This window comes from Mizuhopecten yessoensis, unplaced genomic scaffold (genome assembly GCF_002113885.1).
Source record: "Mizuhopecten yessoensis strain PY_sf001 unplaced genomic scaffold, ASM211388v2 scaffold10251, whole genome shotgun sequence".
Taxonomy (NCBI): domain Eukaryota; kingdom Metazoa; phylum Mollusca; class Bivalvia; order Pectinida; family Pectinidae; genus Mizuhopecten; species Mizuhopecten yessoensis.
In genome coordinates, this window is record NW_018408453.1 from 63550 (window position 1) to 80072 (window position 16523).

Consider the following 16523-nt stretch of genomic DNA (forward strand, 5'->3'; position numbering starts at 1 on the left):
TACCGACTACATACCCACTAGTCCGTTGTCAAGTTGTGGTCAAAGATTCCCTCAATCAATCCATTTTCAATTTACGATGATACTCTCTTGGCCGGCGTCATAACCGCGGCACGAACTGCTGCAGCCGGGCGTTACAGAGACTGACTGCAGCCGGGCGTTACAGAGACTGACTCGTATTTGATCGACACCACAGACGATAGACACATGAGACCGGAGAAGGATAACAAAACAATCAATGTGTCTCCCTATTCTAAAGCACCAATTTAGTTATATGATTGTCTGTTCCAAGCTCGAGCTGTTTCAATCTTAACACATTCATATCAAGTAAAGCCTCAAGCGAAGGATGGCGTAACAAACAAACACAGAAATCAAAATAGCTGTGTTTCCTGTATCAATTTGCAATTATGCTGTGGAAAATAACGTTGTAGTTTAAACAGAGATTGTCAAGCCTAGTTGTAGAAAATATTCTATTTAACACACTTTTGTGAATCAAAGCAATATTATCTTGATACAAAAGATATCTAAGAAATAACCGAGCCAAACTGGTATTGTTATGACGTGTAATTTCCTTGACGTCACATGTTTCACGTAACTGGTATATAGGGTATTGTTGGATATGTAATATTCAAGAAAGATTTGTTTTCGATTCCAATAGCAAATAAAGGATATGTCTATATAAATAAAATATGTTACGCTTAATTTTCCCAATTCTTGTAAGAATCATCTTGATTTTAGAAAAAATACGACTTTAAAAATGAAAATGCAGGATAAAATTTCTGGTAAATCTACGCATATCTTAAGGATTTTCTTTAAATCGAAACCAGTACGTTATACCATAAGTTTACTTCAGATTTAAAGAAGCATACAATGCCTGATTAACAATCTTATTCATTTCACTACCGTCGGTATGAGTCAGTTGCCGACGGTCATATTTTATTAGAAAGTATCCTATCTTATTCCAGCACGGGCCAAGATAATTTTTTTATCGAATACCATTTACCTCTTGCACATAAATACTTTCTATGCAAAAAATACATCTACTTTCATGCTTGTTGATGCGGGATGACAAAAGTGATGGCCTTTTTTACTCTGGTTGTGTCAACTTAAAATATATATTTATAAAGCTTTTTGTAACAGTTATATTTATAACGGTGTGTAAATGACGCCAATTGATAAACCGATAGTTTTGTATCTTCATATCTTTAAAACTATAAACAAACATGCTGACGTAATTCTAGGAACCTTAAACTCGTTGTTTTCTTTGTATAATTCATTAATAGTATATCTGGTAATCTAATACTGATCTTCATACCCTTTCAAGTGTTAATAAAAGTTGCTTTGATGTTATCTTTTGAAAACCCCCAGATGTTTGCTTCCATAAAATACTACATGTGTAAATGTCTTTTTTCTACAGGAAGTACACAGCTAGAGTCGGACCGCTTTGTCTACAGGCTTGGAAATGGCCAGCTTGTCGTCCACTGAATGGTTGAACATGCCGAGCGATTTACAAGTATTGATTCTTACTCGTTTGTACTTAAGTGACCATGATGAGACCAATTTGACGAAAGGGTAATTTCCTAAGTTTTGACTTCTGCAACGACTTGCTATTTATTATAATTATTTGATCTATTACCTAATGTTTCTAGTACCGGATTATTATTTTACACATAGTAGCACTGTTTTAAGGACCGTTCCTTATCATATTGACAAAAAGGAATTTCCTAAGAGTTCATGTCAATAAATGCTGTGGCGAACGTAGACCTACATATTCCACAAAACATTATTTATTCATTATATTCATATTCCAAGGGCGTTTATATAGGGTCTTAGTATATCACCAACCATAGTCAATCAAAGCAAACGAGTCAATTTCTACAGTTTTTATCAAAATTGATATATATATATTAATTAGGACCACTTGTACTAATTTCTTTACATTGCATTTTATAAATAGAAATAACAAATAAATTTGAAATGAATAGAACTTTGTGTTTATTTTCAAAACATGCTGAAGTTTGATGATAACAGACTGGTTGGAATTAACTAACGACTTTTGATATTTCCAAGTATGTCTTAAAGTCTTGAAAATAATCGTTTATTTAAACACAGAAACGCATATGTAGATCTTATATATGATAGTGACGAAAACCACTTCTGAGACATATTCGTAGTATCACTTTTGATGTTATAATGTTTGCGGTATTTGAAAAAACAAAATAATTTGTTAGAACCTTAGAAAATCCATAAATCTATTCCCCAGTTCAATAAAACGTCATAACAAAACCACAAACCACTGCATTGATCTTGCCCTCCTCCAATTTTCGGCCCTTTTGACTGTAGCTGGCGGTTTTCTTAAACATAGCGGCTTTTAGGGGTTGTAGCAACACGTTTCCCTTTACCAGAAAGTTTGTGAGTCAAACTTTGTTTTGATTGGCTTTCGATTGCGACGTCATAGCACAATGTTGTCATAAGATTATGACATCATGATAGTAAAGATAAACGAGAGCGCACACGTGGGTTACACGTATTCTATACGAGCGTTTTGGAGAGAATCAGCGTATCTCAAAATCGTAGAGGTCGGGAAAATTTCAAGTTTGGAAACTACAGTTTTCTAAATCCTGATTAGAAAATGCACAAAACAAATCCTCTGCTATGGTCTTGTCGGCTGATGTACTGAAGCACGATGTCATTTCAATAAGAAAGGGGCATCATAAGGTGTCGTTTTGATCAGTGGAACATAGGCTAAAGCGACTTTAATATCCAGACAATACCGTTCCTAAGCCATCTTGTTGTGATCCTCTTCCATACATATTATTGATTAATATGTACTTTAATCTAGATAATCTAATTTCTACTGTATCGATTGTTGCAAATACATGTGGCAATGTCAATATCGATTGTTTTACCGGAAGTGTGATACAAATTGGGGGAATTTGGGGTGTGAACCTTGGCACAAGCCTCGGTTTTGACAGACATTCTATATCCCCCCATATTATAAACCATGTAACTGTGTCTTACGACAGTTGTATAATTGACATATCAAGTTAAGAAATAGATAATTCTGCCCTCTGGACGTCAGAGATCAAATGGTTGGACTGAATGTTTATAAACATTAGAATTCAAGTAGGAATACTATATTGAAATGTAGTACAGGTCCTCTAGACATTCTGGTCTGGGTTGTGAGTCAGAGTCCCGACCAGGACCGTAATGTTAACGTCAATGAATGTCTCCCTGTGTTAACTTCAGTCACGTTTGCAGTCTCTTGTCAAGGTTTTTTTTACCACAAAATCCAATTACCACTTGCAACATTCATTCTGCATTTCAAAATGTATATATCCTCGCCGTGCATTGGCTATGACCATAACACGTCTACCTCGCCATGTACAATGCTTACGTTACGTATTTATGTCAATTACAGTTACACAAAATACAAACAAAAAACATTTTAGTTCAAATTAGTTTATTTGTTTCTGATATAAAAAATAACATACAACTTGATATAAATACCCGTCCGACTGTTCAATACCCCAAAACTCTCGCGGGAGCATTAACTGCTCCGAAAAAAACCTTTCGTAAAATCCAACCATTGTTTCCAACATCATTACGTTTTATCGGCACATAACAAAATGCATTTTTGGCCAGCAAAAATGAATGTGTTTATAATGTACGTTTACTGACGAAAATAGCCAGGACTTTCTTGATTAAAGCGTGAATGTACTGAATTTAAATGCAAATAAATTCGTGTTTGAAGTATATGCTTGCTGATGTTTAAGGCAAACAATTATGTTGTCTTAAATTCATATGCGCTGTTTAATTCAATTTGCTCGTGTTTCAAATAAAGATATATTTTTTGTCATATTTCTTTAATGCACCCCAAATGTATTATTGTTTTGACCAAACTAATTACAATTATTTAAGTGTCGTTCAGTCTGTGTCACAGGAAACGTTAGCCATACGTGAACTGATGTCAAAAACACAAATTCGCTACTTGCAAGTCACACGAGATAAAGAATGGTGGTATCTACTTTGTCTGGATTTCAACAGAAAACACCAATCTAGACTGAACAAGTTTGAGACTCACTGCTGAAACGTGCGCAAACATTGATATATCTATTGGAATGGTATAGATTTGAAAAATAAAACACACGTTCTGCAGAAACAGCGATACTCTACAAAATTTACCAAATGTTTCAATTTGCGATTTGCCCAGAATCGAAACAATAGACGTAAAAAACTGTCACATTTTTCATATGAATTAGCTTCATAGCTCAAAAAGTTTCTGAAGTCAGAACAATAGAATTGAGAAGTCTCTATTAAAACGAATATGCCATTACAAAGGCATCGTTAGCCAAATCTAACACCAATAGCAATTATTGGAATGATCACAAAAATATTAAGTTTCTTTCTTCTTCCGAAGTAAATACATACACTCTGACCTTAAAATGTCATCAAATTATTTACATCAAAAACATTCGAATCAAAATCACCGTATTTGTTCATTATTTGAATGCAAAGGGATTTGCATACAAAATATTTGGTATGTTACAATCACATTGTTTATACCTTACTTACTGTCAAATTGTGTTTTGTTATTTGCACGTTTCTATACTAAATCCAACGTCTTATAGATGTCATGTTTATAATGACGCATGGTCTAATCAAAATGCTGATTAGGGAATGGTATTGTGCAGCACAGTGTGTGCTTTACAACATTGATCAAACGTACAAAAGTTCCTCACACAATTAGCACCGTCACAATGGTCAATAGTAACTGCATATTCAATACTTACAAAATTACAAAATACCTTTAACTATTCATCAAAAATATGTACCGTATTGTAAAAACAAAAGAACAAAAACATTACACGTGATGTGTCTATTCGTACTGCATCAAGTATAAACACAGTGTGTTTACACAAGTCAATAGACCAACCTTGTCTTAAAAGCTGCAATGGTAGGCAATTTTCATATTCAAATTTGAATTTTAAACCTCAAACCAGTTAAATTACAGCTTTGTACTGCAATAATATCATAAAAACCAATTCGGTTATAAATCAACTTTAAATTTGCATTGATTTCATGACACGTTGGCAGAACACTGAGACTGGTGAAACTCTCGCTACCTACTGGTGTCCTTCGAAATTATAAGGACTGACAATGAAACATCGCAGGCATTGATTTTCAATTAGCAATTAAAAAAATAGAAAATAATGATTAATCGAAAGAAGTTGGAGCAATCGCTGTAAACAAGCTCGTAAATAGTTTATAATTATGACTACGGACATGGTGGAAATAACCAAGGCTGGTTTCTCATCAAATAATATTCAAATCAATATGTGAATAGATTCCAATACCAAACCAGCAATAAGAATATATTGGTTAAACATTACGCATAAGCTGGTCATAATGTTGGTCAATACAGTTGTTACATATTCATGATAAGTGTTATAGTCGCATTTCTTAAGAATAAATTGCACCACACATAATGTACGTTGTTTAGTTTGGTCATTGGCGATACGAGATACCAAACCATGTCATAACAAGCCTACTGGACCAGATCACATGCCCCAGGGCATCAAGGACCACAACAAATAGATTCATTTTCTAACACCGAGATTCATATTAATTTTGGAAAATGTTAATTTGATTCTGAAACACCGCAGCATAAACGTTGTCTTAACATCCGAACATTACATCACAAGATGTTGCTTCTGTTTGAACCCTGATGTTGCCATTGTCCAATTGACTTGCGCCATGGTGAGTTATAATCATAATTAACAGTAACATGTGGCTAAAGTGACTTGGGGGTATCCACAAGACAAAAACGTCATATAATAAACACGGATAAGACCGAAATAGGCCATTAAAATGACAAATTAGGATGATTTATATCATCTCTACAAAAGTTCACAGTACAAATCCTTCAAATTACACATTAATATCCAAAGTACATATGACATAATTTGCATATTGCATATTCATACACAAAATGTTTTTACAATACTTAATACACATTTTGATCAAAAACAATATTCAATATAACAGGTCACTAAATCAATAATTGTTTTAAAAACTCGTCACAACAAATCTTCCTCTTAGAGTAATCATGATTGTCGTAGGTTAAATGTATTATTTTTTTCCAATACAACAAAGACTTTATAAGTCTATTGAAATCAAAATATGAACGATGATATTATGGTAAATGTATGACTTTAAGATTGCAATCAAATCTGCTTTTGCAAGGGACTGGTACATTTTAATCTAGTTTCCGTGACATGAAGGCTACCTTAGAATGTGGTTGAATCTATTTTACATGTACAAGTTAGGCACTGTACATAAATAACTGTTTCTGAGTCAAAATGGAATCCAGGTATACCGCTATTGTAAGTATACTGCCCAAGTAAATTTACCGTTAAAGCAAGTATACCACTAAAGTAAGTATACCACTAAAGTAAATTTACCGTTAAAGTTAAGTATAGCGCTATAGTTAGTTTACCACTAAAGTAAGTATACCACTAAAGTAAGTATACCACTAAAGTAAATTCACCGTTAAAGTAAGTATACCACTAAAGTAAGTATACCACTAAAGTAAATTCAACGTTAAAGTAAGTATACCGCTATAGTAAGTATACTGCCCAAGTAAAGTTACCGTTAAAGCAAGTATACCACTAAAGTAAGTTTACCACTAAAGTAAATTCACCGTTAAATAAGTATACCGCTATAGTTAGTTTACCACTAAAGTAAATTTACCTTTAAAGTAAGTATACCGCTAAAGTAAGTATACCGCTAAAGTAAGTATACCACTAAAGTAAATTCACCGTTAAAGTAAGTATACAACTAAAGTAAGTATACCACTAAAGAATGTCTAGCGCTAAAGTAATTATACAACTAAAGTAAATATACCGCTAAAGTAAGTATACCACTAAAATAAGTATACCGCTAAAATAAGCATACCGCTCATGTAAGTATACCGCTTATGCTGCGGAGATAAGAATACCACTAAAACAAATATATCGTTGTTATACATCATAAGTATGCAGCTGTTACGTGTATAAGTATACTGCTACAATACAAGTTAATATATCATAAAAATATGTTTACCGATGAATTAAGTACATCGCTTAAACAACTATCCCGCTAAAATTACCGTGAAGGAAATATACCGTACAGAATACCGCAAAAATAAAGTAACTGCTTAAATAAGTATATTGGACCTTTAAATTATGTCTATCGCTCAAATAAGAATACTTCTACCGCTAAATTAAGTATTCCGCCAAAAACGTATATTCATTTTGACTCAAAAGCGCATTTTCACAAACTCGATGTCAGTATGTTCACGTGGTGTCCCAAGATAGGTGATAATATATTGAAAACCATGCAACACAAAACTGAAGACGAAAAAGTATGTTCAAAGTCTGAATTCTAGTGTCGACAATAGCTGCACTTCGAGTGTGTGATATTGCATTCACACTTGGTAAATTTAATCATCCAAATCGAGGCGTGCTATTTAATCATCCAAATCGAGGCGTGCTATTGATCAATTATTTGTGTGTTACCTCGGGACAAAGCGATATTTCTCTTGCAGACGGAACGGTTTTAAATTGAATTGCTTGAAGTTGTAGCGCGGCACACATCAAGTTTATGGTATTTCCATGGGCTCAGAAATTACAAACCCTATTTAATTTGCATAGTGGTAAATGCAATACATGTGAACTAGATTTATCTGACTGCACAGACGAAACTTTATTTAATAAAAAGTTTAAGAAACCGTTCTTCTTTTGCGGAAAGAATCTTGATGTTAACTTAGTTCGCTTTACAATCGGAATGAATGTCAATATGGCAATCAAGGCCGAAGAAATCTCTTTAATTATAAGTAAAAAATAAGTAGCGCATTGTATCGGTATGTAATGGAATCAGGAATTGAGGAAGTTCGATTAAGCGCATGTCGAAGACATGAGATGATGCAATTACGTTTAACACAGATAATTGAAATATACGACAGCTTATTTTTCTATGCCAATGTATATCATGGACGTTTACACGACTAACAACATAAACGTCCACACTTTATCGTTCTGAAAAATGTTTGTAACGCGCTCGACGGAAATAATCACGTGACAACGTGCCCGACGGAACTATACAGCAACGTGACACATATTTACTGCCGGAGATTGTTTTGGAAACGGATGTCTTTACCTACCGATTAACTCCTGCCAGCAGATCTGGAGACACCGTTATATACAGATAGCAACCTTTCAAATGCCAATTGAGTCTATAAAGGTTCGTTTGAACTAAGCATCGTTCGAAAACGTGAGTCTGAAACACGATCTACTTTCACGGCTGACATTACAGAGTACGATGCATTGATACCAGCATTGTCTTTGTGTCGGCGTCATTTAGACGGCAATAAAACATAACACAAACCGTAAAAGTGCATGACTTATTTACACGTTTTACTGCCTCCTTGTGAAGTCTATCATCAGAAACAGATAGCTATTACTGTCAGATATATTGATATAAATCTATAGTTAGGATTTTTCCGATAAATATTTCGTAAAAACTATTTCATTCCAACCCTACAATATATTGACTTGATTGACAATGATAATGTAACCAGTATGACCTAGTCCTGTTCATTCTTAATGCAATCACAAACAATGATAATAGTGATAACACATTCGCAAATGCATGTGCTTCCAGTACATGCATCAGACAACGTCAAAATTTGTTAAAATCAAAGTAAATTAACAATAGTTTAAAAAGAACTTTTAATATTAAAACAGTGTTGACAACAACATCAAACCTGTAACCTACTATAATTACCTCCTCGCCTGGTGAAATAAAACTCTGACGACACTACATCTATTATTGATAAACGTGATAATTCAGTGGGTATTTTATGACTGTCGGGGTAAAACAGTATTGATAGGGCAATTTCTAGCCAATATTGATCAACGCACCATAGACGACGAACATATTGTTTCAGCACTGCAGACTTGATATACACAAAACTAACCGGCGTTAATGCACACTTCTGTAACAATAATTCAGATTTATTAAAATGATTGACAAAAAAGTTTTAAAAGAAAGTCATCTAAATAGGAAAGTTATTTATTTTGTGAACAATGCTATTGTTTTAGCTTGCAGGTCATTTTACTGCACCAGACTATGGAGTAAGATGACCTGTAGACATAGCTTCCTGTTCCACCACGGTAATTGTCCCGTGTTCACTTTTGCCCTGCCAACCGTTGTTATGCTACAGTAAAACTGATCCCTAGAAAATGTGGGCCATCGATTTAGCTATATCAGGGTTTTATGTTCATTGATATCAATTTAATTATCTTCGCGATTAGAGGCATCATGTCGGCGCCCTGCATCAGCGTGAGTTTGAACCATATTGATTCCTTTTTTTAATTTGTCTTATTTCTCCTCAGGAAAGTGCGAGCTCTCTCTCTTTGATTTTGAACCAAATTGACAATTTGTAAATGCGTCCTATTTCTCCACATAAAGTACGCGTACTCTCTCAGTAAAACAAATCTTTGAGCATGTAGCTACCTACCGTTATTAAATACCGCATTTGGGGAAAAAAGCAAACAGATAATTAACAAATAAGCTATACTTGCTAGAATCACAGTAATTAGAGTAAGAAGACTTTAAAGGCGATTTGTGAGATTTGTGAGATTTGTCCAACGACAGCAACTTAAGTGATTAGTAAACCACAACTTGCGAGAGTATCCCTTTAAGGCGACTCGAGGATGTAACCCTTTAATGGCGCTGTTGTGATGCGTCACGTGACGGCAATAAGCGCCCGTCCCAGTAATACGATAGAGGGGCACGAACAGCTAATAATCCAAGTCAGTCTTGTTTCTTTCTCAGCACAAGCTAACACGAATATAAGGGAATACAATTTATAACATATTTCATATGACTAACGATTACACATCGAAACATTCCCGACATTTTATCACGTTTACTACGAATACACGAATGATATTTTAGATTGAGTTTTAAAAGAAAATTATTATAAGGAGGGCAGACCTAAAAATAATAACATTTATTTTTCTTATGTGTCATGAAATGTTCATGAAATCAATAGTACTTAATGCAATGGCAATCTGGAGTCATCCATGTAGCGTATCGTGTTCTATTAAATTCTGGTAGAGGTTTACGGCCATTGAGTGCGTGGGGAATACGATCCATAAGATTTACTCAACAAACAGGCACAGGGAAGCTGCGCTAACACAGCTGTAATTCCATCGACTTGGCACATGCAATAAGCAGCAATCATTGTCAAATAGAGTTATATTTTCTCTTCGAAGCTTATGGAATCTAAGCCTATTTACGTTAATGCGAAGCCTACACACACAACTAAGCAGAGGTTCGGCAAATATAAGATACGACAGCTGTTTGAAGACAGGAATTATAACTATACTGCTACTGCCTCCGAACAATACACATATACAGCATAACTTACAAACGTGCGACAATTCGGTGCACCAAAGCCTATCGATCCAACATATAATATAACACAAAGAGCTATTTTTTCCGGAACAGTACGATCTCAATGCAATAAAACCATACCGTAAGTAAACTTTACATACCAGTATCTTTCCAAAGATTAAGATAAGCATTACACCTGTCTGACGAAAGATAGATTGATGGAAACTATCTCCGAAAACATGTACAACCGTGTGAAGGAAGATATATCGGGGAACATCGACTCCATTAAGAAAACAAGACCCCTGTCTGAAGGAAGACAGATTGGTGGAACCTCTTTATAGGAAGGTGTATAAGCGATGACTGCCCTAGACAACAAGTATATCTATCTGAAGGAAGGTAGACTGGTGAAAACTACTTCAATTAGTATAAACTTGTTGGAGGGGAGAAAAAATGGTGAAAACTGGCTTTGACACCAAGACACCTGGTGAAGCTTGCCTCCGACAACACGACGCCTATATTTGAGAGATGGTAGATTGGTGAAAACTACCTCCGACAACAAGACACTTATATTATCGATTTCGGCCATAAGTACACCTATTTGAGAGAAGGCAGATAGGTGAAAACTACCTCCGGGAACATGATATGCGCAACTCTACGCTGATATTTTTACTATGTATTGGAGCAAGTATGAACAAAATCAATTTCGTCATTCTATCATGCTATCAGTAATTATATAGCCACAGTGGACAGGCCGCAAGAGTAAGCGGGATCATCCAAAGGAATTCCTCATTTAGTGTGGGTATCCCAGCAAGGGACATGTAAGCGAGGCCGTTCCGCGTAATAAGCCACAGTGGAAATGTGTCGCGAGGGTAAGCGAGGTCATTCTCAGTAATTACGTAGCGACATTGGACATGTCGTGAGGTTAAGCGAGGTCATTCTCAGTAATTATGTAGCGACAGTGGACAAGATTTATGTTATACAGCATATAACGAGATACCAACCTCGACCCGTACGCTACCAGTATACTAGGAAAGTGTTCTTAAAAACAGCTCAATATTAATTCATTCCAAATCAGCTGACGCGTTACTGTTGATCATTCCGCCATAAAAACAAGTGCCATTTATATCTGCCAATCTGTTTATATTCTCTTTCCTGTAGACACAGCGAGCGGAGAAGTGCTAAGAACAATAAACTTGGCGAAGATGTTGATCGTTTTGTCAGGACAATTTCGATCGCCTTGGTGGCGTTCTAACACAAACTGTGTTGCCTTGAGGATAAAAGGTAACTATAAAATACTCAATCACCCCGCGTCAATGATCAGTCGTTTTGCCCTCTAAGATCACAATACGTTTTAAACGTCGAACACTTTACGTGATTCGAAATCAATAAAGTGAAACATTTTCTAGGCTTATTGAAACGGGTTGAATGAAGCCTGGGTCTACTATTATAACAAGCCAGGCACAGATTCCAAGACATCGTCGGTATTAGTGCTACGATGAGTCATTCTCCAGTATTATTCTAAGGAACAATTTAAGCTGCGCGTCCACGTGAGCTTTCATTAACTGCAAGAACTAATTTAAAGATTTAGAAATATAGCTTTCCTTTTGACGAAATTATAATAAATTGTAGTTTGTGTGCGTTTCAAATCGATAATTGAACAGGGGATTTAATGGAATCCAGCTTGATTATACAACGTTTAATTATCTGTGATATCATCCTTATATATGATACATGATATGGTGTAAGCATTGTATATACCCAGACAGCAGTTGTTTTAGTAGACGTGTTAAAACATAACATATCACCTAAAACGCTTCTACGTGCGGTGATCAATATTGAATACGAAAACTGTTATGTCTCTGTTAAACTGCTATGTCTCTGTTAAACTGCTTATTTCTGTTTAACTGCCATGTCTCTGTTAAACTGCTATATCTCTGTTAAAGTGCTTTATCTCTGTTAAAGTGCTATGTCTCTGTTAAACTGCTATATCTCTGTTAAACTGCTATGTCTCTGTTAAACTGTTATGTCTCTGTTAAACTGCTATGTCTCTGTTAAACTGCTATATCTCTGTTAAACTGCTATATCTCTGTTAAACTGCCATGTCTCTGTTAAACTGCTATATCTCAGTTAAACTGCTATATCTCAGTTAAACTGCCATGTTTCTGTTAAACTGCTAAGTCTCTGGAATGTCAGTATATCTACATCTGGATGATGAACAATGAAAGTAGGGGAGATTTAGTTTTACTCAGACGTGTAAGTGATGCTGTATTATACAGGAGAACATCGTTAATCCGGACGCGGTTATAAGGATATCTCTTTACTCCGGATATTTTGTACAAGATGATTGATTCTGTACACTATCTATTGTTATCAATAATTTAGTTTGTGTTCCATTAATCCAACGAAATCATATTCTGACTAATTGTTTTAGAAAAAGAAAACCGTATCCGGATTAACCATGTTCTTGGGTAATAACTAATTCACCTAGACAGGATCATATAAGTGTTTTTAACAACAACTTCAAGGAAATGATCAGAGACGACTGATGACGTCATCAGAAACAGCTGTGAGGATGACATTAAACCAGATCGCTGTGACTTGATTATAAAACAATACAAAAGGTTGCAGTACCAAAAATGTTAAAAAACAAATATCACATAATGTCATGTGGTCATCTTATAAATACGATTAACACTGAACAAAAAAATCATGTCTGGAAATTCAATCAAAATGTTAAATATAGAACATTTGAGATCATGTTGGAACAAATAATGGACACAATTAAAAACTTACACAATTAAACTACCTGGTTGGATGATGACATACATTTCAGGCTCTCATAGAAGCGAGGCTGGGTACGTGAACCAGTGACGTTAGTGTTGTGGATTTTTTTGGCGGCGGAACTGCGCTTTGCGTAATTTTCTCGTCCAGATCGGACTCTGTACTGCTCTGTCGTATGATACCTTCCTTGATGGCCGCGCACACACTTCCTCTCCTTGACTCGTTGGTGTATTCTTCGCGTTCCCTCCTCAGACCAAGAATAATCTTGAGCTGTGTTCGAGCGAGATTACTTCGGAACACGTAAACAAATGGGTTGACGGCACAACTCGACATAGCTAAAAGTATGGAGATAAGTTCTAGTACAGGATAGATAATGTTCGGGTCATACAGTAGCGATTCTAGCACTATGATGATAAAGTATGGCACCCAGCATATAATAAAAGTAGACACGACCAGTAGGCTAGTGAGTGCCGTCTTCCACTCGTCCTTATGCCATGGAAGAGGGCCTATACGACCCGAAGAGCTTAGACGCCGTGCCAAAATAGGTGCCGTACTCGAACGCCGTCTCCCGTCCCTCAACGGAGTTTGTGTCCCATCGTCTATACTGTTAGATGGTACTGTACTATTTCGTCTAGTTCTTTCAAAATTGTTTTTCGCAGAGCGAAATATAGCTATGTAGGATCCCACTAATACGATGAGAGGCAGAATAAAGGTGACACCCACAAGATACAGCGTGTAATAACGAGCAAAGGGATCCATGTTCGTCCACAGCACCGTACAGGACGCCTTGTCCGCCTGGTAAACGTAACTGTTCCATCCCAACAATGGCGGAAGTGACGCAATCACCGCGCCACTCCAAACAGAAAATATCATAGCAATAGAACGCTTGGAAGTAACCCTCATAGTATAATGCAAGGGCATAGCTACAGCACAGTATCTGTCAATAGAAATAGCCACAAGCGTCAGTGTACTGGCGGCAAACGTCGTATTCATCAAAAAACCTGTCCCGCGACATACCGCATCACCAAATATCCAGTCCTTCGATATAAGGGCGGCGAACATAAACGGCATGACAAACAGGGTGTTGAGACAGTTACACACAGACAGATTTAGTATGAAGCGGTTGGAGATCGTTAAAAGTGCCGGACGTTTAAAAAATATCAAAAACACTACCATATTTCCGGCAATACTGAATAGAAATATCACAAGTAAACATATAGATGTCAGCACTATTTTTAACGTCCGAAACGATTCAATGTCTGACCGGCATCCATTCAGCACCAAAACGTGCGTAACAGCCTGTCCGTCTGAACCATTACAGCTTGTATTCTCCATAATTCTTGTTAAATGAAAGCAAACTAGCGAAGATTTTTAACAGGTTTCAGTTAAGCAGACTTTGTGACTGTCTTAGGAAAATAACCGTTATAGCGGCTACGTTAGTCTCGAATGCTGCGAAAGTTTGCTTCTCTCACTGGTGGATGGTACTTTGGCAGTGTTCCCCTTCAGAGACTTGGCACCGTGTGGTAACTGTCCCTGAGTAGAAGATGTGTACTTTCCTGTTACTAATGTCCATGTGCCACAATTACCGCCACGTTCTCTGACTACCACACAAGGAAATGACAGTCGATTTTGTTATTCATTGCCAATGGATCAGCTGGCTTGATGTTTTCACCTCCCCGGTAGAACAAAACCTTGATGAGTTCAGCTAATTTCCTGCCTGAAGTCGGCTGGAAACCTTAGACATTACATATACTGGTGTGTCAGTGTATGGTAGCTTCACGCCTTTGGGCTTCAGTGGGTCAGGACTTGACCGAGGTGAGATGTCCCTAGAGGTCCCTAAACTCATTACATCCGCGTGACATCCCTAACAGATGATGATCAGGGTCGGTAATCACGTGTAGTTTCCTTAAACTGTAGAGAATATAACCTCTAACCAATGTCCTTACTCTCTAAGCAATACCGACACGCTGTCAAAGCACCTTCATCACCGTCGCAAATCTAATTGGCTCACGTGACGTAATTTAAAATAGCAAATATTCTGATTCCACGCTATAGGTTTATCTAAATGTCAAAAAGTGCATTTTCCGTACTCCTTATTGGCAAGGTGAGTATCCTAACGTCTCACAGTTAAATGACAAACAATTAGTGCGGCGTCAAACAGCTGCTTTTAAGGCTCTATTTGTTTTAAAAATGACCTTTTTTCATCTAAATGTTCGAATTTAAAATGATCCACAAAAAAAAGAGTCTCCTTAGACAAATGTTGCTTACCAAGTAATATCTAAAACACACATATTAAAATGTGTTATCGTCGTTTGGCAATGAATAACAAATAAAAGCCACACTTCTCGAGTACACATCTCGATTTAAACGTCCGTAAACTGCACATAGTTGAACACTGATCCTCACAATGTCGCTCAATTTCAGCCTTTATCCAGCAGTGATCGAGCCGCCAACTCTCCAAACAGCCACTCCGGTGTCTCTTTATACTGGGCCACGGGGAGCTACGGTGTGTATCGGTATAACTCGCGGTCGATGCTAGCTCTGTGCGTGTTTGCTTTCCTCTGCTATGTTTCCGCTACCCAACCTTATATAACGGCTCCGCAATACCTTGTGGCGAACATGTCATGCTGAGCAGAGGAAGGGGCTCGCGCGTGTTGGACCACAGTTGTACCGTGCGCGTGCTCCAACTCTACACTTGCGTGTCCGGTTTGCGATTCATCTATGGGAAATATGGATCACTCTCAAATCACAGTGGTTCCAGTTGGGGCTAGGCCTGCAATTATAAAAGATAAAAGAACGTTCATAATGACGTTTAATATCATAGTTTTAGTTTTGTTATATTAACCGGTATTTCGACACACTTCCATAAAGAAGCAGTACTAAAGTATCCACAGACTTAATTGGTCATTTAATAGGACGACTCGTTTCTATCGCTGAATGACTTTTCGACATTTAGTCAATAGATCTTCACAAGACATACTCTCTCTGAATCATATCAGCAAAACATACATTTATTACGTTTCAGAATTGAATACCACATTTCTAAAAGTAGTAAATAGCAAAGTCTATCAAAACAGAAAGAATGTCTTGTGAAAAACGCTAAAGCTTCAATGAAAACAATTGCCGAATAGCTTCAAAGATCCAATGGAATTGCAGTAGTGATGTATTTGTTCTCCAAAACCTTTAAAAACATTCGTACTTAATATTGGAGTTAACAATATCTGATTTAGAGTTTTTTTTTATTTCCTCACTTTGCTGTAAAGATTTCTTTCTAAAAAATATACTTAGACCCAATGCAATTC

At 36.5% G+C, this 16523-nt stretch overlaps 1 protein-coding gene across 1 annotated transcript; it reads right to left on the reverse strand.

Moving 5' to 3' along the window:
- Nucleotides 1-13161: 13161 nt before the first annotated feature.
- Nucleotides 13162-14803, reverse strand: LOC110459880 (G-protein coupled receptor 161-like). Its single transcript, XM_021512348.1, has one exon. The coding sequence runs from the start codon at nt 14554-14556 to the stop codon at nt 13270-13272; it is 1287 nt and encodes a 428-aa protein (XP_021368023.1). The 5' UTR covers nt 14557-14803; the 3' UTR covers nt 13162-13269.
- Between the last annotated feature and the right edge of the window lie 1720 nt (nt 14804-16523).